We start from the raw sequence: 23,458 nt of genomic DNA, 5'->3' as shown, positions 1-23,458 counted from the left end.
TAAGTATGACTAACAATCAAATTCTCAGGGATTGAACCTTTTCCCTTCAAAACTGCTTCAAGACACATGTCAGGACAGAGACAGCCTCAACACAGTGGAGAGCAGTCTCCTTCCCCAAGAAGAAATAAACCTGCTATAAACCCAATGAAATTATAATATACAGCTGTTGCTGCCTGGACTTTTCATTGTTTTATTACCTGCTCTGTTCCATCCTGAATAAATAAACACCAGGTCACGTTGCTCAAACAGTCTCAGCAATGCTTTTGGTTTGTGAGCCAGCACCGCCCTTTAGATCTTGTTCTCCTCTTTCAGCTGTTCCACCAAGCAGACAAACACTTTTAAATGACGTCAATAACTGTTTTACAGTTTTGATATGATAGCTGCTGTGTTGCTTGTATTTATCAGCTTTAATGACCTCAGTCAGCTCTTTGCTTGTGTTCCTTCAACATGGCTGTGACGAGGTGTGTTGATGTTTGTTCCCTGTGAAGATGACACAATGATAATGATGCAGTGCTCTAAAGGGGTGAGGGTTTTAACAGACAGAACACAACAGTTTAGTGGTTATACTTTTTAGTGGTTTAATTTTGTTATACAAAGATAATATATGAGTAACATATTATCTTTACTCCTCTTCATATAGCCTATAATAATTAATATAATTTACAGACTTATCCAGAAAGACCTGGAGCCTTATAACACACGTTTGACCTTCAAAAACAAAAGATAAAAATACTATTTCATTATTGATTAAATAATCCATTCATAGTATAAAATATATACTGTTAATGGTCGGCACTATTTACCTCTAGCAAACTCCTACTTGCATTATTCTTTTTCTTTTAGCCTTTAGATATTGTTTCAGCATCATTAGAGGAAGCCTGATTCATTGCCAATAACAGCCTCGGTGTTGTTAAATGCTGGACTCTTTTTATATACCCTATAGCATTATATGACTTTATGAGGGATGGTGATGGTGTGTACTCAAGCACTACTGAGCAAACTCAGTCTGTCAAAGTCCTCATTCAGTATTCAGTTATTTCAGAAGGTTCATTCACCAGCTGGGTACGAATGGTGATCTCAAAAAGGTGCAGGAGACAAACAGACTTTTGTAATTGATCCATTTTAATTGTAATAAAGCAGCGATGGGGGATTCTATTGAACACCAACATGGAGGTGAAGGCAGAAGATCGGGAAAGGAAACACATCAGAATCCAGGTAACAAGTTTGAATCTTTGAGCAAGAAAATGTGATAAAAGTCTGAAGTGAGTAAGTTAGTGTGTGTGCTGATAAAGAGACAGACTTTTAAATGTCTGAGTGTCAAAGAACACAGTTAATACTATGTTATAAAGCTTACACTCCTTACATGATATAACTATTAAATTAATGTGGAAATTAAGACTGTATCTTAGAAAAATTGCATTTCCTTGCAGAAAATGCGTGGCAATGCTGAAAGCTGAAGGCTGAAATGCAATTGCTAAATGGTGCTGAAAATGCAAAACACTGTTTAAAATGCAAAAATGTGAAACTGCCGAAAGCTGTGGAAAAGATTAAAAAGGTGAGGAAGATTAGGCAGAATGTGAGAAAGAAAGAGAGGGGGAGAAAGAAAGAGACAGAAAGAGAGGGGGAGAAACAGAGCGATACAAAGAGAGAGAGACTGGGAGAGAAAGAGGGACAGAAAGATATAGGGAGAGAAAGAGAAAGAGACAGAAAGAGAGAGAAAGTTAGATAGGGGGCAAAAGTAATGAGTATCAGCAAAATACTGATACTGTTAGCATGTAGAGAGTCTGCTGAAGGTGTAGATGTGTTTTTTATGTCTGTGATGCTAAATATGTGGACCCCACAGGGAAATACAAAAGTGCAACCAGGTGGTTCGCCCGAAGAAGTTGAAGTCAAATTTGACATTGTGGTAGACGGAGAGATTTTCAGCGCTCCTGTTGCTTTGAAGCTCATTGTGCCAAAACTGTTCATCTGTTTGACTTCAAAAACCTTTCAGCGGTAGAGGAGAAGATTTCCTACATTTTGAGGGTAAAATTGTGTGGAGTGAAAATTGTGGGCTAAGGAAGCAATTTGTTTGTAAGAATTTTGAGTTATTTTTAACCTGCTCTACAATGTACCGATGACATCACCCACTCTAGCCTGTGCCATCTGCACCCATTGTAAAATCTGAAAACTGCTAAAAACATTACTTACTTCGCGCTTTCAAAAACTGTAAAAGATAGCAAAACGCTCAATACAAGTACAACAGTTTTTGTAGCACAAAGTATGTAGAAAAGTAGCATAGCAAAAAACATACGGAAGAGGAATAAGTAGCAGAAAAATAATAAAGAACAGGATAACAATAGTGTGAATGCTGAATCAGCATTCACACTAAACAGAGTAACACAGAGAGAATGAAGCACATCTCAGCTCTGGTTATGTCAATCACTGTAAGAATCATGTCTGTGAACTCATTCTGCAGTTTAAACAAAATAACACTGCTAATTATCGTCCCTAAGAATAGATGAAACAATGTTTAATGATGGTAAAAACGAGTTTCTCGGAAACTTCGAGCCTCAAACAGCTCTGTGACACCATGTGAGCTCTGGAGACACCTGCAGGTCACATGGCGTAAACTAATGACTGTATATAATCTGTAGTGTATCAAGAAGAACAAGGAAGTGACAGAACATTATGAAACAACAGATCCAAACAAAGCAGAGTCTGAAGATGTGCGTGCTAAGACTTAATTCTGTTTTATCTGAATCACTTTATAGATGGTTTAGTTTTACATGTAAAGCAGCAAAGGTTAGAGACACATCTTAAATATATTCCAAGTAAACACATTTCATCCTGCATCTCTTTGCTGATTAAAAAGTCACTGATCAGATTTATAAATGATCTCTCTGAGAGCTCCTGACTCCACAGCTGGGTACAATCTGTACAGTATGTAGACCATGTGTGCCTTCATAGACAGGTGGACCTGTGGTTGTGTTTCCTCCTTTATAGTTAGCATGCAGCTGACAGAGTTCTAATAATCACAAGGTGAACACATCACACCTTTATTAGCATCTTTGTGTTAGCTTCCTGTTTCTTTTTCATTCTACTAAACCGTCTCTCTCTCTCTTTATAGTCCTAGCTTCACATCGACAAAGAAGAAGCATTGTACCGATAATTAATTTTGATGGAGAGCAAAATGGGTAACTTCCTTTTTAAGTTCTAATCTTGCTTTTTAGATGTCTGTATCCGGAGTAGCCTGTATCATGGCCTTTTTGTACCTCACTGAGAGTTTATTAAGATTTTATTCAATATCATTTTAAATTTCAGTAATGTGATTTTAAACACAGTGTGTTGGTGTGTTTGTGGTCTCCCACATTGTTCCTTTGTGGCAGCCATTAAAAAACAGCTCAGTGAATTTGTTGTTATTTATCATTTAGCTTTGACAGATCACTTCACAGAGATTAACCTTCAAACTGTGTTTCTGTGTGACAGAGAGAAACTACAGGAGGCCTTGTGCAGCTACACCACAGAAACACTCGACTGCATCCACACAGTGAGAGGACTGCCTGGACGGATTCATGAGAGGAAGGGAGAATTAAACAAAATAAAGGACATAAAAAACAGGGCTGAGCAAATGGACGGAACTAGAAGGCAGGCAGGGCTGTGGGAAGAGCTAGACGCTGTGCTGGAGGGGACACGGAAAGGCCTGGAGAAGCTCGGCTGCTTTCTGGATGCAGTGAAGAAGCTGGCGGTCACCTCACCTCGTGTGTTCATGCAGGAGAAGCATGTGGTGATTCACCTGCCAGCAGGGGTCAGCCTGGAGCTCGTTCAGGAGGTGATCCAAGCTGCTCGGCTGATCTGCCCCATCCTCTTCACTTACGAACAAGAAGCAGATGACTCCTTCCTCCCCGAACTTCAGAACCTTGAAGTGATTTCACAACAGTTGGATGAGTACATTCAGACTGTCCAGATGATCTATGACATTTTAGAGATCAGGTATGTAGCTCTTATTATTATGTTATTGGCACATTATGGTGTTAAACTATTTAAATGAATCTGGAATAATAAATAATGAATCACAGAAACATTAAAGGAAAATGTTTACATATTAAAAATAAGATATTGTTCTGTCTTTAGGCACCTGTCCCAGAGGATGTCCACAGAAACTGCAGTGGCTCTCGCTGAGGATTTGTCTGAAGACGACATATGAAGGATGCTCAGTCACATTAAGCAGCTTGATGAAATCAGGTCAGTATTTCATATGAATGTTTAATTTGACCTGATATGATCTATTATACACTCACTGGCCTCTTTATTAGGCTCAGCATTATACAACAATATCAACACAACAACAGTAGCAAGAGATCCATACCACAGCTCTGCCATGATGCTACTTTTCAGTCTCCAATCTGTCAGAGAGGGAGTGACTCAGGGATAATGGTGACTGTGAACGCACCAGTCCTGACTGCTCCGCTGCATTCACTTCCTCTACAGCATTATATTACAAAGGACACATTCAGTTTATTTTAGTGGTAACACTGCATGACAACATAATTATTGTTTGTTCAGCCTACGAAGAGGACACTTTGAATATTAAAGAGGTGTTTGTAAACACACATGAGAATAAATTGCAGAGCCAGATCTCTGAGACATCTCCAGACGGAGCTTTCACCTTCTGTAGAGTCACATTTTCATCTGTCAAATTTAAACATGTTCAATATGAACATAACATCCAGCCTGCCATTTGTTGACCCTGGTGTTGAAAAATATTAAAATAAATATTCAGTGTTTCCTGGTTATTATGTGTATTTTAATATATTACATTATATTATATTATATATTAAGAGCATAAAGTTCATAAAACATTGAGCTAAAGAGGCTAAAAGACATCAAAGAGTTCATAAATAGTTTTGTTTTCTCTCTTTCAGGAAGGATCAGCACTTCTGGACGGTGTTCTTGTTCCAGGAAGGAACAGAATCTGAATTCATCAGAGAGTTTGAAGAGCGACAGCCCAAGATGCTGCAGTCTTTAAAAGAGCTGGAGCAGGTCGCTGTGCAGCTTGACTCCATGAATCTCTGGGCAAGGATCTCTGGTGTGGTGGGCAGCTCTGTGGGGGCAGTGGGAGTTTTGCTCACTATTGCTGGTTTGGGATTAATTCCATTTACAGCTGGAGGATATCTAGCTCTGACTGCTGCAGGGGTAGTGATGGGAGGAACCAGCGTAGTCAACGCTGCTGTCACCACAGCAACAGAGATCGGAGTAAACACAACACAACAACAAGAAGCCAAGGAAAGCCTCGAGAACTTCAAGGAGGATTTGCAAAGTATCCAGGCTTGTCTGGATACTTGTCTGCTTCTTAAAACTGGTGCTATTGGCGCTACAGGTATGGGTAAGGTAACAGCCAAAGGGGCCGTGGCCCTCTCAAAGTCCGCCAGGGCCGGTCTCGTTGGGCTCAATGCTCTCTTTGTCAGCCTGGATAACTTCCTCATTTTCCAAGACAGCACCAGTCTGGCCAAAGGCAGCAAGACTGAATTCTCAAAGTCCATCAGAGCCATAGCTGCAGGGGCTGCTGCTGCGGTGGATTTATGGCAGAAGATCTGTAATTCCCTTAAATCAGAAGAAAGCAGAGATTTGTTGGAGGAGCCATTTTATCCACAGAAGTAAAGATTTCAGAATAAGCGAATTAAAAAAAAAACCTGTTGTGCTCTGTAACATCAATCTGCATTTGTACTAATATATGAACAGTTGGTACTTTTGGGACGATCAGTTGTGATGCTTACGAGAGGGTATGTGGATGTTGTGTTCTGGACATTACAGAGAGATCAGGGATCAAACATTAGACAGATGGAAAATGATATGCTGACATGAAGCTGGTGATCCAGGATGAAGATGTGCTGATTTTTAGTGACAAACAAGGGAACGAAAAGAATATTATTGTCTGTTGCACCTGTTAAAACCCTTGTATCCCTGTATCTCTTCCCCTATATCTTCTACTCCAATTAGCCTCAGCATGTCACTGTCATTAGAGGATACAGCCATGGTTATCAAAACAGGATGTGGACTTTTGCTAGATATCTCTCAGGTTCCTGTGACACATCAGCAAAAAAATGACATCAATGACTGGTGAAAATGTTTGTTTATGCTGTGATTCTTTTTTTTTTTTTTTTCTATCATTGTGGCAATGCTGTGAGGTGTGATTAACTGTATCATGATAGTACTAGACTTATTCCTCTGGATTTAAACAGAGGACGGGAGAAAAATATGGAATTTCAAAGTGTATAAATATGAAACCCCCTCAGCAGCTGGTGCACTAAGGTTTCACTGGCTAATGTTAAAGTTTAAAAAAAACATGTAGCAATCTTTGGTGTTTTCATGATTAATCAAAGGTTCCTCCATGAATTTAATTTGGAAAGGAGCCAAAGAACTAAAAATAAATTGAACATTGATCAACGATAAAGCCATAATGGCACATGAATTTAATATGTATTTCATTAAATCAGTAGAATTAACTGAAAATTTTGGCTGTCCAACTATAACTAATAATACAGTAGCTACAGAATCATCCTATTAAGTTTGTATAAAAGAGGTCACTGAAGCACAAATTAACACAAAAATAATTAAGAAAGTATCAAATTCTCAGGCAAAAGATTTTGGATGCTCTTTTCTTTAAAAACAGCTGGTTTGAGTCATATGTTGAGAACAGAGAGCAGTGTGTGAATGTGGACCAAGATAAACCATCCCTTTAAAACAATAGAATGGGTATTCCCCAAGGTTCAATTCTTGGCCCTATTCTTTTTATTCTATTTATAAATGACTTGCCTTTAAACTTGCCCTGAGGCTGGCTTCCAGCTTTATGCAGATGACGTGGTCATATACACACCTGCTAAGTCACTTAGCAAGGCAGCTGAGGTCCTAACTGTACACTTGAATAAGGTCCATCAGTGACTGGAACAAAATTATCTGCTTTTGAGCCTGAATAAAAACTCTTTCTCTATTAGAAAACAGTGCTCACATGAAAAATTGAATATCAAGATAAAGAATGAAGAAATAGAGGAGGTTAATGATGTTAAGTTCTGAGGAATAATTTTAGATCCACAGCTTAAATTTGATAAACATGTTAAGAAAATCTCAAAAACAGACAAAAACAACCTAAATTGTTTCAAACTAATTAGGCCCTATACCCCAGCTCAGGCAGCCAGGTTATTCATGCATTCTATGATATTTGTCTCATTTTTGTTATTGTATGACAGTATGGGCTCAAGCTTTACCCAGTACAACAAGAAACCTGTCATCTTTATACAACCAGGCCCTGAAAGTATGGGCAAAGAACCCCCTGGTGGCATTATTATCATATATTTAAAAAATGGCCATTAAATTTGAGAGCTTCATGCAATAATGTTTTCTCAAATTACTTTTGAAATATGTAAACAATCTCGCCCCTGAACCTCTTACCAGATATATCCAAAGACAGGACAGTGAGAGAGTAACCAGGAGCATAAATTAGGGTAACTGTAAAATACAACATTGCAGATCTAAATATGAACAATCAGCCGGCTCCATTCAGGGCTGTCAACTCTGGAACACATTCTCAACTGACATCAAATTAATCCCTGATTTAAAATCTTTCACAACAAAGGTGAAATGCTGGCTCAAAGCAAACCAGAGCTTTGTTCAATTTTAGCTTATTGTATTTTCAATTACTTATTTTTGTCATTGTATAGTATTTGTGTGATGTTATACCATGGCATATATATATATATATGATAGTGAGTGCTTTATTTTTTATTAAATTGTATATGTAAAAGCACATTGGTCTGTTAGTGATGTTAGAAAGCTGTAGTTGATCCATCAGACAGTGTAGGCGGAGCTAAGTGGTTGCACTTCCGGTTTCTGTAAGCATTGCGAGAAACAGTAATCTACTATGGCTGAACAAACAAGGAAAAGATCGATGACTACAGATACAACTTCAAAAATAAGTTTAAATCCAAAGAAAAAGAAACAAATTCAACGCTCATATGAAGGCAAACAGTCAACAAACGAAAGCGTGGAAAATGAAAGTTAGAACCATTACAAAAAGAGCCAGCTGTAGATGTCTGGTTAAAGTAGGTCTAGTGCTCTGTAACGTACTAATTATCATCAGTAGGAGATGTAATATATTAATTACATTATATGAAGTACTCTGTTTTCTGAAACTGATTTTCTCTCAATCAATCAATCAATTAACTTTTCAACGTGTCTTGACTTGTCATGAAAAGCACACATCACTCCAGCCCAGACCCAGTTAGGTTACACTGAATGATATCACTGAGGCTCTAACTGTCTTTCTCAAAGAAACCACTGATCTAATGAGACTGAATTAGTCTAAACAACTGAACACTGACTGACTGCGTTACTTTCATGAAAACATGTTCAGTCTGTGGGTTCTTCGTGGAGTAATGTGGTTCAGGGGCGCCCGCTACACCAACTGGCACCCCTCAAGTGCCATTTTTTTTGCTTGAGCCTCTACCCCCGAAAATGCACGGCCCTGACCAGCACTGAAAAAAGCAAATGTTTGAAAAGTTGGTGTTAGGCCTTTTACCATGTGATTTTTAGTGAGTAGATACTATTAAAGTGATTTTACTTATTTTCTGCCTGTGCACATTAAGTCATTCAGACATGGAGGTTTGAGGTTGTATGAAATGAAAATGAGACTTTTGATCAGGGCGACCTTTCATCTCATCTCCTGTAAGACAGTTGAACACTGTCACATTTATTTTACACAGTGGATCCTCCTCTTATCCAGTCTTGTGAACACTCAAACAGCTTTTACACTACATGTCACATTCACACACCGTTGGCTATGCCACCGGGAGCAATTTGGGTGTCTTCAATGTCTTGCCTGTGTTGCCCACAATAACCCTTGGCTGCAGCACACTGAATGGGGTAGGGTCAGATGTGGGCGGAGCTGGACATCAGATGGACTACAGCACCATCTGGTGCATGAGTGCAAGAAGTAGAAATATGAACTTGTATTTCTTCTTACAAAATAGAAAAATATATTATTAACTTTACAGCTTGTTATTTTTTGGTCATTTAGTTCATTTTTTTATAAATTCATTATTAATTAATGAGGACACCGTATTGAAGTCTGCACATGCTGCTCAGAGTATTCCAGTCAGCAGCAGCAGTTACTTTTATCCATCCTCCTATTTATCCTAAACCAATTTTCCATGAGAACATAAGATCAATTAGCTTAAGTCTGTTAATATATTTGTTTGTATTCTCTTATCTGGAGGTATTTTTTATTCAATTTACACTGCTGCAGCCTACTCTTATCAAGAGACTTTGTATCTGCCTAACAGAACTTTCAATGAGATATCATATAGAAGCGTCAGAGGTACAAAATAAATCTACTCCATTTGAACAAAAGGAGGTGCTGAAAATGTCAGATTCAGAGGCTACAGATCACAGATCAGATCACATACCTCATGCTCCGCTTTAGAGCTCACATTCTTCTGCCAACGTCATCTCTGCCAATGGGTCCTCATTTAGGAAGACAGCAGAGAAAAAGAACCATTGCATCATAAAGTATGCATTCTTGTACCATGCCACATCTTCTCCTGACTGATGAAAAGAGGTGGAGGAGACAAACTGTATGGTGCTTCAGCACATCCTTGGAGATTTTAAGTCCTAAATGAAATTGACTTAACCATTCTAAGTTGCTGCTGAGTGCCACTTCCTCGGTCACTGTCTTTAGAATCACAATCAGCTAGCTATGTACACATAGAAGAAATTTGACGGTGGTTTAACTTTGCTTTCTATGTACACTTAAACATTAAACTAATATGTATAAGCCTACATTAAACATAACATTTTGCCTGGACAATCCTGAAATATAAAAAGTAGGCAATGGCCCATGACCTCCATGTTTAGGGATGTTTAACATTTATACATTTTAGCAATCATTTTTCTTTAGAAAGTAAAATATGGATGCTTAGATTGCCCCAAGATGTGTGAAAACATTTTTTAATAAGAGCGTACCAAAATCTATCCATAACTTACCCTGGACCACAGTCCTCTCTCTGTCCGTGTCTTTTATTCGATCCGTTTCCTTCCAATCTGTCAATCGCAACAAGATATTGTTAACCAACAGAACTGGAGGATTGGTTCATTTCAGTTTTGACTGAATAAGATAAAAAAAACAAACAACAACAATAGAATTTAATCCATTAATCAGGATGGTGTCAAATGAATGGATCCTTACCTTACCTCTCATTAGAACCTTAAATTCTAATGAACCCTAAAGAACAGCACAAGACGACCTTCCGTCTTTCCTTTTCATGGTTAAATATCCTTTGCTACTGTAAATGTCAAAACTTTAAAGCCGACAAGTGAACAGCGGCAAGTATTTTAATATCTAACGTTTTTTTTTCTCCTTCTTCCACGGCGAGGACCCACTCAGCACGAGCGCAAGTGTTACCGTGACAACAGGAAGCCAGCAGAGGCCGCTGTAGCATCGCCTATTAAGATTTACCAATTCTGCTGAGGTTTTCGTGGCTAAAAATAACGAAACCAATGATAAAGGCATTAAACGCAACTTACAGTCTTCAAAGGCGAGTTTGTTTGATTAAAACAATAGTTCCTTTAGGCCTACTACTTATCATAATTTACAACATTTCAAGATAAGCACAGGTGTAAGTGTTAACACTAGACAGGGAAAGAAGTTCTCACCTGCTAAATGACGAGTAAATGTTGGCGATTTTAGGCAAAAGTTACAAGTGAACTGCCACAATAACATATTGATTTCCTTACACAATATGACTCTTAAAAAAAATGTGTATAAACTACTCTAAAAAAATGAACGGAAGGCATTTTACTTGGTCTATGATAAAGTTAAATTTAACTAGATGTTTTCTGTATGTGAACTACCACAGAAACAGCCGTCTTAGCGAGCCAAACATTAATGCAACACCCTTTCATGGCCTTTCAAGCAAAAGTTAAACAATATTATAACTCACATCTATGCTTTCCGTGCTACGACTTATAGTGATGTATAAAAAAAGGCAATAGGTAGAATTGACAAAATTACCAAAAAATAAACTGGAGCAAAATCAGTGTACAATATGACATTGAGGAACAAATTTGTTGTTGTTTTTCCAAAACACAAATGTTTATTTTTAATGACATTAAATGCAAGCCAGTAGGCTGATATTTTTCTTTAAGACATTTCAGTCAACCATATCACCTGAACACTGTCATGAGAAAGAAATTATTTTTTTCTTACTCTATTCTTTTCTAGAGCTTTGAAGCAACATCAATTCAACAGTCAAACATACAAAAATATCAGCATGCATAACAGCCCATTTGTGTCAGGAAACAGTCCAGAGGGCATAATGGGGAATGCAAATAAGCTGCAGCAAAGTCCAGAGTGTTGCAGAGTGCAAAAAAAGGAAATAAATTATAATAAATGTAACTTCTGATAAGGTATTTCTGAGGAGTCCAGGGGTAAATAGTCCTTCCCTTAATAAAATAAAAAAGTGAAACCTATTCTGCTGAATATTTGGTCCTATTTTTGGAGTTAAGATTAGATAATCATTTATTGATCCCCAGGGGGGTAATTTGGGTGTTACAGCAGTAAGGCAAAATAGCAAGTCAGTAAATACAGAATAAAAAGAATAGATAGATTAATAAAAAAATATGAGGGATACATATAAAAAGACAAGGTATATACAACTGTTATACAGGTAGGAGTAAGTATGACTAACAATCAAATTCTCAGGGATTGAACCTTTTCCCTTCAAAACTGCTTCAAGACACATGTCAGGACAGAGACAGCCTAAAGACAGTGGAGAGCAGTCTCCTTCCCCAAGAAGAAATAAACCTGCTATAATTAACTTATAAACCCAATGAAATTATAATATACAGCTGTTGCAGCCTGGACTTTTCATTGTTTTATTACCTCTGCTCCATCCTGAATAAATAAACACCAGGTCACCTTCCTCAAACAGTCTCAGCAATGCTTTTGGTTTGTGAGCCAGCACCGCCCTTTAGATCTTGTTCTCCTCTTTCAGCTGTTCCACCAAGCAGACAAACACTTTAAAATGATGTCAATGACTTTTTATTAATTTAGCTTCTACATTCGGTTAAAAGCTGCATTAAGTTAAATTAGGTACCAATTTAACGACTGTAATTATCTTTAGCGCACATTTTTGTGTTTTGTAATCACCGTTATTGCATCAAGGTTAGCTTGATAGGATAGGTAGCTAGCAAACTTCACTTAAGTAGCCGAATCGTAATGTTCGAAAATTCAGACGTTAACTCCTACCTGGAGTGATGTGCTGGCAATAATCGTTGTTTTCCACTGAGGAGTCGTTTCTTTGTTTGTTGCCATTACTAAATGCTTGCTGAAAGGCACTTGAACACTTTAGTTTTGATAATAAGACCCCAGAACTTTACGCTTTAGTGCGTTGAATCGTTGTTTGTTTCTCGCTGAGTGCGCACGACAGCGTCTCTGTTGTAGCTTGAGCCCAGTACGGGCAATAACCCCTGGCTGTAGTACGCGGAATAGGTTGGGGTCAGATGTGGGCGGAGTCAGACGTGTACAATGTAGTGTGTTACATTTTTAGAAAGACATGTACATTGCAGAGTTAATAAAATACAAGCCAAGATCAAGACAGGAGGGAACAAATTAAATAAGAGCCAACAAACAGCTTCTGGTCGTATTTATTATAATTACAATTAATTATTATTTTTTTGCTGATGTGTCTCAGAAACCTGAGAGATATCTAGCGATAGTTAAATATCTGGACCTGACAAGTCCACATCCTGTAGGCCTAGAGAAAAACATGGTTATATATCCTCTAATGACAGTGACATGCTGAGGCTAATTAGAGTAGAAGATATTGGGGGAGAGATACACGGAAGGGTTTTAACAGCTGCAACAGACAATAATATTTGACATTTGACTATAAGAACTTTAACTTTGAGAAATTTGACTATAAAAACTTTAAGACATTTGATGACAAAACTTTTGATTATAAAGTTTCAAAATTTTCCATCAATATCAAGCAATAGTTAAATATCTGGATCTGACAGGTCCACATCCTGTTGTGAAAAACATGGTTATATCTTCTAATGACAGTGACATTACAATTTCACTGTCAATTAGAGTAGAAGATATAGGGGAAGAGATCTTTCCCTTGTTTGTCACTAAAAATCAGCACATCTTCATCCTGGATCACCAGCTTCATGTCAGCATATCATTTTCCATCTGTCTAATGTTTGATCCCTGATCTCTCTGTAATGTCCAAAACACAACATCCAGATACCCTCTCGTAAGCATCACAACTGATCGTCCCAAAAATACCAACTGTTCATATATATTTACACAAATGCAGATTGATGTTACAGAGCACAACAGGTTTTTTTTTTCATTCGCTTATTCTGAAATGTTTACTTCTGTGGATAAAATGGCTCCTACAACAAATCTCTGCTTTCTTCTGATTTAAGGGAATTATAGATCTTCTGCCATAAATCCACCACAGGAGCAGCCCTTGCAGCTATGCTTCTGATGGACTTTGAGAATTCAGTCTCGCTGCCTTTGGCCAGACTGGTGCTGTCTTGGTAGATGAAGAAGATATCCAGGCCGACAAAGAGAGCATTGAGCCCAAAGAGACCGGCCCTGGCTGATTTTGAGAGGGCCACGGCCCCTTTGGCTGTTACCTTACCCATACCTGTAGTGCCAATAGCACCAGTTTTAAGAAGCACCCTCTGTACTCCCGCAGCCATATCTATCGGACGTGCTTCTAATTTCATGACTTGTTGAGAAATGACCTTATTCAGACAAGCCTGGATACTTTGCAAATCCTTCTTGAAGTTCTCGAGGATTTCCTTGGCTTTTTGTTGTTGTGTTGTGTTTACTCCGATCTCTGTTGCTGTGGTGACAGCAGTGTTGACTCCGCTGGTTCCTCCCATCACTAACCCTGTCACAGTCAGAGCTAGAGATCCTCCAGCTGTAAATGGAATTAATACCAAACCAGCAATACTGAGCAAACCTCCCACTGCCCCCACAGAGCTGCCCACCACACCAGAGATCCTTGCCCCCAGATTCATGGAGTCAAGCTGCACAGCGACCTGCTCCAGCTCTTTTAAAGACTGCAGCATCTTGGGCTGTCGCTCTTCAAACTCTCTGATGAATTCAGATTCTGTTCCTTCCTGGAACAAGAACACCGTCCAGAAGTGCTGATCCTTCCTGAAAGAGAGAAAACAAAACTATTTATGAACTCTTTGATGTCTTTTAGCCTCTTTAGCTCAATGTTTTATGAACTTTATGCTCTTAATATCACATATATAATAATATAATGTAATAAATTAAAATACACATAATTACCAGGAAACACTGAATATTTATTTCAATATTTTTCAACACCAGGGTCAACAAATGGCAGGCTGGATGTTATGTTCATATTGAACATGTTTAAATTTGACAGATGAAAATGTGACTCTACAGAAGGTGAAAGCTCCGTCTGGAGATGTCTCAGAGATCTGGCTCTGCAATTTATTCTCATGTGTGTTTACAAACACCTCTTTAATATTCAAAGTGTCCTCTTCATAGGCTGAACAAACAATAATTATGTTGTCATGCAGTGTTACCACTAAAATAAAGTGGATGTGTCCTTTGTAATATAATGCTGTAGAAGAAGTGAATGCAGCGGAGCAGTCAGGACTGGTGCGTTCACAGTCACCATTATCCCTGAGCATCATGGCAGAGCTGTGGTATGGATCTGTTGCTACTGTTGTTGTGTTGATATTGTCGTATAATGCTGAGCCTAAAAAAGAGGCCAGTGAGTGTATAATAGATCATATCAGGCCAAACTAAACATTCATATGAAATACTGACCTGATTTCATCAAGCTGCTTAATGTGACTGAGCATCCTTCGTATGTCGTCTTCAGACAAATCCTCAGCGAGAGCCACTGCAGTTTCTGTGGACATCCTCTGGGACAGGTGCCTAAAGACAGAACAATATCTTATTTTTAATATGTAAACATTTTCCTTTAATGTTTCTGTGATTCATTATTTATTATTCCAGATTCATTTAAATAGTTTAACACCATAATGTGCCAATAACATAATAATAAGAGCTACATACCTGATCTCTAAAATGTCATAGATCATCTGGACAGTCTGAATGTACTCATCCAACTGTTGTGAAATCACTTCAAGGTTCTGAAGTTCGGGGAGGAAGGAGTCATCTGCTTCTTGTTCGTAAGTGAAGAGGATGGGGCAGATCAGCCGAGCAGCTTGGATCACCTCCTGAACGAGCTCCAGGCTGACCCCTGCTGGCAGGTGAATCACCACCTGCTTCTCCTGCATGAACACACGAGGTGAGGTGACCGCCAGCTTCTTCACTGCATCCAGAAAGCAGCCGAGCTTCTCCAGGCCTTTTAGTGTGTCCTCCAGCACAGCGGCCAGCTCTTCCCTCAGCACTGCCTGCCTTCTAGTTCTGTCCATTAGCTCAAAAGGGTTTAGGTTCTCTTGAAGTTTGTCAGCCCTGTTTTTTATGGCCTTTATTTTGTTTAATTCTCCCTTCCTTTCATGAATCCATCCCCACAGTCTTCTCACTGTGTGGATGCAGTCGAGTGTTTCTGTGGTGTAGCTGTACAAGGCCTCCTGTAGTTTCTCTCTGTCACACAGAAACACAGTCTGAAGGTTAATCTCTGTGAAGCAATCTGTCAGAGTTAAATGATGAATAACAACAACTTCACTGAGCTGTTTTTTAATGGCTGCCACAAAGGAACAATGTGGGAGACCACAAACACACCAACACACTGTGTTTAAAATCACATGACTTGAAGGTCATGGATCTGTTAGAATGAAAGACAGTGCAGAGCAGGAATGAATTTCTTCAGACTTAAAAGAGAGGGGTTATAATTTAAAGACCTTCTCTAAAGAAATGAAGAGGGAGCGTGTTGCAATCTGTGGGCGGGTTTTTGGAACACTTTGAAAAAGCTCAAGAAAAGCACAAACTTTATCCTGTTAAAGAAACACGTTTGATGTAATGCAGTAGAGGAAAGAGTGTGACAGCTGGGTGGATATTTGGGTTATAAAAAGAATAGTGACTGTCCAGAAGATGTAAATATGGTATAGTGGTTTGGAAGTACAGAAGGTGTAGGAATAAAGCCTGTATAGTTCCTCCTACTCCTTTAAGAACATGCTCTGTTTACTTTGTGTTACATTTTGCTTTTTAAATTGTTGTACAGGTTTACTGTTAATGCTATTCTGTTTTTCTTGTTAAGTTATTAATCTACTTTTGTCTTATAGACGTGTTGGAAATAAAAATAAGTCATATGATATGAAAGAATTAAAAGACTGAAATTTAAAATGATATTGAATAAAATCTTAATAAACTCTCAGTGAGGTACAAAAAGGCCATGATACAGGCTACTCGGGATACAGACTTCTTAAAAGCAAGATTAGAACTTAAAAAGGAAGTTACCCATTTTGCTCTCCATCAAAATTAAATATCCGGTCAATGCTTCTTCTTCTTCTTCTTCTTCGATGTGAAGCTAGGACTATAAAGAGAGAGAGAGACGGTTTAGTAGAATGAAAAAGAAACAGGAAGCTAACACAAAGATGCTAATAAAGGTGTGATGTGTTCACCTTGTGATTATTAGAACTCTGTCAGCTGCATGCTAACTATAAAGGAGGAAACACAACCACAGGTCCACCTGTCTATGAAGGCACACATGGTCTACATACTGTACAGATTGTACCCAGCTGTGGAGTCAGGAGCTCTCAGAGAGATCATTTATAAATCTGATCAGTGACTTTTTAATCAGCAAAGAGATGCAGGATGAAATGTTTTTACTTGGAATATATTTAAGATGTGTCTCTAATCTTTGCTGCTTTACTTGTAAAACTAAACCATCTATAAAGTGATTCAGATAAAACAGAATTAAGTCTTAGCGCGCACATCTTCAGACTCTGCTTTGTTTGAGGGTGAGAAACCACAAAGGTTTGGATCTGTTGTTTCATAATGTTCAGGATCAGTCATCATTTCTGTGTTCCATTCTGTTCTGTCACTTCACTGTTCTTCTTGTTTACAGCATAGACTATACACAGTCATTAGTTTACACCACTTGACCTGCAGGTCTCTCCAGAGCTCACATGCTGTCACAGAGCTGTTTGAGACTTTTACCATCATTAAACATTGTTTCATCTATTCTTAGGGACGATAATTAGCAGTGTTATTTTGTTTAAACTGCAGAATGAATTTACAGACATGATTTTTACAGTGCTTGGCATAACCAGGTTGAGATGTGAGTCTTAATTTCCACATTAGTTTAATACTATACAGTTACATCATGTAAGGATACGGAGTGTAAGCTTATTAACATGCTATTAACCGTGTTCTTTGACATTAAGTCATTTAAAAGTCTGTCTCTTTATCAGCACACACATTGTCACATTTTCTTGCTCAAAGATTCAAACTCACCTGGATGCAGACGTGCTTCCTGTCCCGATGTTCTGTCTTCACCTTCATGTTGCGACTTCATAGAATCCCCCATCGCTGCTTCATTACACTTTAAATGGATCAATAACAAAAGTCTGTTTGTCTCCTGCACCAGAGATCACCATTCGTACCCAGCTGGTGACTGAATCTTCTGAAATAACTGAATACTGAAACAGGAGACTGCTCTCCACTGTGTTTAGGCTGTCTCTGTCCCTGCGTGTGTCCTGAAGCAGTTCTTAAGGGAAATAATTTTAATGTTTTGTGAAAACATAGGACCAAATATTCAGCTGAGTAGGTTTCACTCTGTTTACTCCTAGATGACTCTGAAATACCTTATCAGTAGTTTAATCATCATAAGTTTAATGGAGATTACAGGACGGCCTGTAAACATCTTCTTATCTGCACAAAACAGAAGCAGTAAACCCGTCAACTGGCCTTCATAGTATCACAGCAACATGATCACTTATTCCTCATTTCTGAAGTTACCCTCAGTTAGAGTTTCAAAATGGTTTGCTACTAAAGAACATTTTTTTGTGCTAAACTATTATGGTACTGAAGAAGCGACTACATGCCTCTCTCGATTCAACCCTCTCCTCTGCTTTAAAGAAGCTAATAACTGACTCATCTGTAATTTGTTCATATATATCGTATAATCAGCAACAGGCATGTGCACATAGAGGACCCAAAGTCCCTCAGAGTCGAAAAGTGCCTCAACAACCTCAAACTTTTTCATTTAAATAAATGTCTTTTAAGTCACTATCTATCACTGAATGATGATTGAACCTATGGCCCACTGATGAAAGCCTTTGCAGTATATTTATTTGGTAGATATATATAGTATATTTTTATGGACTGTGTGTCTGTGGCAACATCCAGCCGTAGATGTCTGTTCAAACAGACATCTACAGCCTGATCAACATGTCTATTAATCAAATAAGTTTTTGTGTCACGTCGGCTTTTTTCTTCTTCTCACTCTCAGGCTGTGATGAAACAATAATAGAATACTGTATGTTGTGATCTTGTCTGCCATGATTCCTCTGTGTTCTGGGAGGAGCAACATGCACACCTGTGCTGGCTGGACTCAATTATAGACAGCTGAAGTTCATCTCCTCACAATCAAGACTCTTCTAAATAGGCAGAGAGCCCATTGTTCAGTTTCAGTTCAACCAACCAGACATGTGTTCTCCTTTGCCTGTCAAGTGTGACAAAAGTGAGTTATGATCTAAGGACTATTAGTTTGATGATGTCATTTATTTGTTAAGTTCAATGTGACTTTATTTAGTGTTTAATTGATATATTGATATCTTGTGTTTACCTGTGTTTAGAGCTTAATCTAACTTGTCAGGCTAATGTTAATTCACATGTTGATGAGAACAGTCATTTTTGTTAATATTGTTGATACATAGAACTGACCCACTTTATTATACACTTTCTCTTTGTTTAAACACAGACTTCACCACTTGACAAACTAAAGGTGCAACTGTAAATAAAGTCCTTTTCTGTCTTGGAATCTCACGTCTCACTGCCTCTATGTGAAGCATTATGCTGTCACAGTGAGGTTGACCTTTCATCTTTTGGGTATAAAATGTCATCACTTCATCTTAAACCTATTGATCCTGTGAATTCTTGCGTTATGGCCACAAACGTGTTTTGTGAGTTCACATTTACCTTGACCTTTGACCACCAAGATCTACTCAGTTCATCCTTGAGTCCAAGTAGACGTTTGTGCAAAATGTTAAGAAATTCCTTCAAGGCATTCCTCAGATATTGTGTTCACAAGAATGGGATGGACGTGAAGTCACTGTGACCTTGACCTTTGACCACCAAGATCTACTCAGTTCATCCTTGAGTCCAAGCGGACAATTGTGCCAAATTTGATGAAATTCCCTCAAGGCATTTCTGAGATATTGTGTTCACAAGAATGGGATGGACGGACGGACAACCCGAAAACATAATGCCTCCAGCCATGGCGGTCGCTGGCGCGGAGGCATAAAAAGCAATACATAGCAATACGTAAAATGGACAAATAACCAAAAAGTAAATAAATAACCCGGAGCATGTTCAGTGTACAATATGACATTGAGGAACAATTTTCATTTTTTCCAGAAACACACATTTTATATTTTTAATGACATTAAATGCAAGCCAGTAGGCTTATATTTTTCTTTAAGAAATTTCAGTCAACCATATCATCTGAACACTGTCATGAGAAAGAAATTATTTTTTTCTTACTCTATTCTTTTCTAGAGCTTTGAAGCAACATCAATTCAACAGTCAAACATACAAAAATATCAGCATGCATAACAGCCCATTTGTGTCAGGAAACAGTCCAGAGGGCATAATGGGGAATGTGAATAAGCTGCGGCAAAGTCCAGAGTGTTGCAGAGTGCAAAAAAAGGAAATAAATTATAATAAATGTAACTTCTGATAAGGTATTTCTGAGGAGTCCAGGGGTAAATAGTCCTTCCCTTAATAAAATAAAAAAGTGAAACCTATTCTGCTGAATATTTGGTCCTATTTTTGGAGTTAAGATAAGATAATCCTTTATTGATCCCCAGGGGGGAAATTTGGGTGTTACAGCAGTAAGACAAAATAGCAAGTCAGTAAATACAGAATAAAAAGAATAGATAGATTAATAAAAAAATATGAGGGATACATATAAAAAGACAAGGTATACAACTGTTATACAGGTAGGAGTAAGTATGACTAACAATCAAATTCTCAGGGATTGAACCTTTTCCCTTCAAAACTGCTTCAAGACACATGTCAGGACAGAGACAGCCTGAACACAGTGGAGAGCAGTCTCCTTCCCCAAGAAGAAATAAACCTGCTATAATTAACTTATAAACCCAATGAAATTATAATATACAGCTGTTGCAGCCTGGACTTTTAATTGTTTTATTACCTGCTCCATCCTGAATAAATAAACACCAGGTCACCTTCCTCAAACAGTCTCAGCAATGCTTTTGGTCTGTGAGCCAGCACCGCCGTTTAGATCTTGTTCTCCTCTTTCAGCTGTTCCACCAAGCAGACAAACACTTTTAAATGATGTCAATGACTTTTTATTAATTTGGCTTCTACATTCGGTTAAAAGCTGCATTAAGTTAAATTAGGTACCAATTTAACGACTGTAATTATCCTTAGCGCACATTTTTGTGTTTTGTAGTCACCGTTATTGCATCAAGGTTAGCTTGATAGGATAGGTAGCCAGCAAACTTTCAGACGTTAACTCCTACCTGGAGTGATGTGCTGGCAATAATCGTTGTTTTCCACTGAGGGGTCGTTTCTTTGTTTGTTGCCATTACTAAATGCTTGCTGAAAGGCACTTGAATACTTTAGTTTTGATAATACGACCCCAAAACTTTACACTTTAGCGCGTTGAATCGTTTTGTTTCTCGCTGAGTGCGCACGACAGCGTCTCTGTTGTAGCTTGAGCCCAGTACAGCCAATAACCCCTGGCTGTAGTACGCGGAATAGGTTGGGGTCAGATGTGGGCGGAGTCAGACGTGTACACTGTAGAGTGTTACAGTTTTAGAAAGACATGTACATCGTAGAGTTAATAAAATACAAGCCAGGATCAAGACAGGGGGGAACAAATTAAATAAGAGCCAACAAACAGCTTCAGGTCGTATTTATTATAATTACAATTAATTATTTTTTTGCTGATGTGTCTCAGAAACCTGAGAGATATCTAGCAATGGTTAAATATCTGGACCTGACACATCCTGTAGGCCTAGAGAAAAACATGGTTATATATCCTCTAATGACAGTGACATGCTGAGGCTAATTAGAGTAGAAGATATTGGGGGAGAGATACAGGGAAGGGTTTTAACAGTTTCAACAGACAATATTTAAGATAATAATATAATTTTAATATAAGAACTTTAACTTTGAGAAATTTGACTATAAAAACTTTAACTTCAAGACATTTGACTATAAAAACTTTAAGACATTTGATGACAAAACTTTTGATTATAAAGTTTCAAAATTTTCCATCAATATCAAGCAATAGTTAAATATCTGGACCTGACAGGTCCACATCCTGTTGTGAAAAACATGGTTATATCCTCTAATGACAGTGACATTACAATTTCACTGTCAATTAGAGTAGAAGATATAGGGGAAGAGATCTTTCCCTTGTTTGTCACTAAAAATCAGCACATCTTCATCCTGGATCACTAGCTTCATGTCAGCATATCATTTTCCATCTGTCTAATTTTTGATCCCTGATCTCTCTGTAATGTCCAAAACACAACATCCAGATACCCTCTCGTAAGCATCACAACTGATCGTCCCAAAAGTACCAACTGTTCATATATTAGTACAAATGCAGATTGATGTTACAGAGCACAACAGGTTTCTTTTTTAATTCGCTTATTCTGAAATGTTTACTTCTGTGGATAAAATGGCTCCTCCAACAAATCTCTGCTTTCTTCTGATTTAAGGGAATTATAGATCTTCTGCCATAAATCCACCGCAGCAGCAGCCCTTGCAGCTATGGCTCTGATGGACTTTGAGAATTCAGTCTCGCTGCCTTTGGCCAGACTGGTGCTGTCTTGGTAGATGAAGATATCCAGGCCGACAAAGAGAGCATTGAGCCCAACGAGACCTACCCTGGCGGACTTTGAGAGGGCCACGGCCCCTTTGGCTGTTACCTTACCCATACCTGTAGTGCCAATAGCACCAGTTTTAAGAAGCACCCTCTGTACTCCCGCAGCCATATCTATCGGACGTGCTTCTAATTTGATGACTTGTTGAGTAATGACCTCATCCAGACAAGCCTGGATACTTTGCAAATCCTCCTTGAAGTTCTTGAGGATTTCCTTGGCTTCTTGTTGTTGTGTTGTGTTTACTCCGATCTCTGTTGCTGTGGTGACAGTAGCGTTGACTCCGTTGGTTCCTATTATCACTAACCCCATCACAGTCAGAGCTAGAGATCCTCCATCTGTAAATGGAATTAATCCCAAACCAGCAATGATGAGCAAACCTCCCACTGTCACCACAGAGCTGCCCACCACACCAGAGATCCTTGCCCAGAGATTCATGGAGTCAAGCTGCACAGGGACCTGCTCCAGCTCTTTTAAAGGCTGCAGCATCTTGGGCTGTCGCTCTTCAAACTCTCTGATGAATTCAGATTCTGTTCCTTCCTGGAACAAGAACACCGTCCAGAAGTGCTGATCCTTCCTGAAAGAGAGAAAACAAAACTATTTATGAACTCTTTGATGTCTTTTAGCCTCTTTAGCTCAATGTTTTATGAACTTCATGCTCTTAATATCACATGTATAATAATATAATGTAATAAATTAAAATACACATAATAACCAGGAAACACTGAATATTTATTTTAATATTTTTCAACACCAGGGTCAACAAATGGCAGGCTGGATGTTATGTTCATATTGAACATGTTTAAATTTGACAGATGAAAATGTGACTCTACAGAAGGTGAAAGCTCCGTCTGGAGATGTCTCAGAGATCTGGCTCTGCAATTTATTCTCATGTGTGTTTACAAACACCTCTTTAATATTCAAAGTGTCCTCTTCGTAGGCTGAACAAACAATAATTATGTTGTCATGCAGTGTTACCACTAAAATAAAGTGGATGTGTCCTTTGTAATATAATGCTGTAGAGGAAGTGAATGCAGCGGAGCAGTCAGGACTGGTGCGTTCACAGTCACCATTATCCCTGAGCATCATGGCAGAGCTGTGGTATGGATCTGTTGCTACTGTTGTTGTGTTGATATTGTCGTATAATGCTGAGCCTAATAAAGAGGCCAGTGAGTGTATAATAGATCATATCAGGCCAAACAAAAGATTCGTATGAAATACTGACCTGATTTCATCAAGCTGCTTAATGTGACTGAGCATCCTTCGTATGTCGTCTTCAGACAAATCCTCAGCGAGAGCCACTGCAGTTTCTGTGGACATCCTCTGGGACAGGTGCCTAAAGACAGAACAATATCTTATTTTTCATATGTAAACATTTTCC

General features: G+C 38.5%; 2 protein-coding genes and 2 pseudogenes across 2 annotated transcripts in view; 1 reads left to right on the top strand and 3 right to left on the bottom strand.

The window, feature by feature from the left end:
• LOC138607223 (uncharacterized) overlaps positions 1–17,889 on the bottom strand; it is a 36,998-nt gene extending 19,109 nt beyond the window's left edge. The window contains exons 1-2 of the mRNA XM_069679799.1: positions 17,453–17,889; positions 16,454–16,529 (exon numbers count right to left, since the gene is read on the bottom strand). Coding sequence (XP_069535900.1) covers positions 16,454–16,529; positions 17,453–17,525 — 149 coding nt within the window. The 5' untranslated portion in view covers positions 17,526–17,889. The remainder of the gene's footprint in view (positions 1–16,453; positions 16,530–17,452) is intronic.
• Positions 1,168–5,888, top strand: LOC138607182 (uncharacterized; annotated as a pseudogene).
• LOC138606909 (uncharacterized) lies at positions 11,233–15,817 on the bottom strand (annotated as a pseudogene).
• Positions 17,890–21,343: 3,454 nt separating the features above from the next.
• Positions 21,344–23,409, bottom strand: LOC138606849 (apolipoprotein L3-like). The gene is made up of 2 exons (XM_069679313.1): positions 23,303–23,409; positions 21,344–22,654 (listed from the first exon to the last, which is right to left on the bottom strand). The coding sequence occupies exons 1-2, from the start codon at positions 23,395–23,397 to the stop codon at positions 21,859–21,861; spliced, it is 891 nt and encodes a 296-aa protein (XP_069535414.1). The 5' UTR covers positions 23,398–23,409; the 3' UTR covers positions 21,344–21,858.
• Between the last annotated feature and the right edge of the window lie 49 nt (positions 23,410–23,458).

This window comes from Semicossyphus pulcher, unplaced genomic scaffold, assembly GCF_022749685.1.
Source record: "Semicossyphus pulcher isolate SPU_LCO1_2020_fin unplaced genomic scaffold, fSemPul1.0.p SCAF_4, whole genome shotgun sequence".
Taxonomy (NCBI): Eukaryota; Metazoa; Chordata; class Actinopteri; order Labriformes; family Labridae; genus Semicossyphus; species Semicossyphus pulcher.
This window is presented reverse-complemented; position numbering and strand designations above follow the sequence as displayed.

What these genes read in the sequence shown, in the direction of transcription:
- LOC138606849 (XM_069679313.1), bottom strand. Translation starts at nt 23,397, where the DNA reads ATGTCCACAGAAACTGCAGTGGCTCTCGCTGAGGATTTGTCTGAAGAC. An exon ending in AAGCAGCTTGATGAAATCAG is followed by an intron (nt 22,655 to 23,302) that starts GTCAGTATTTCA and finishes TCTCTCTTTCAG; the next exon opens with GAAGGATCAGCACTTCTGGA.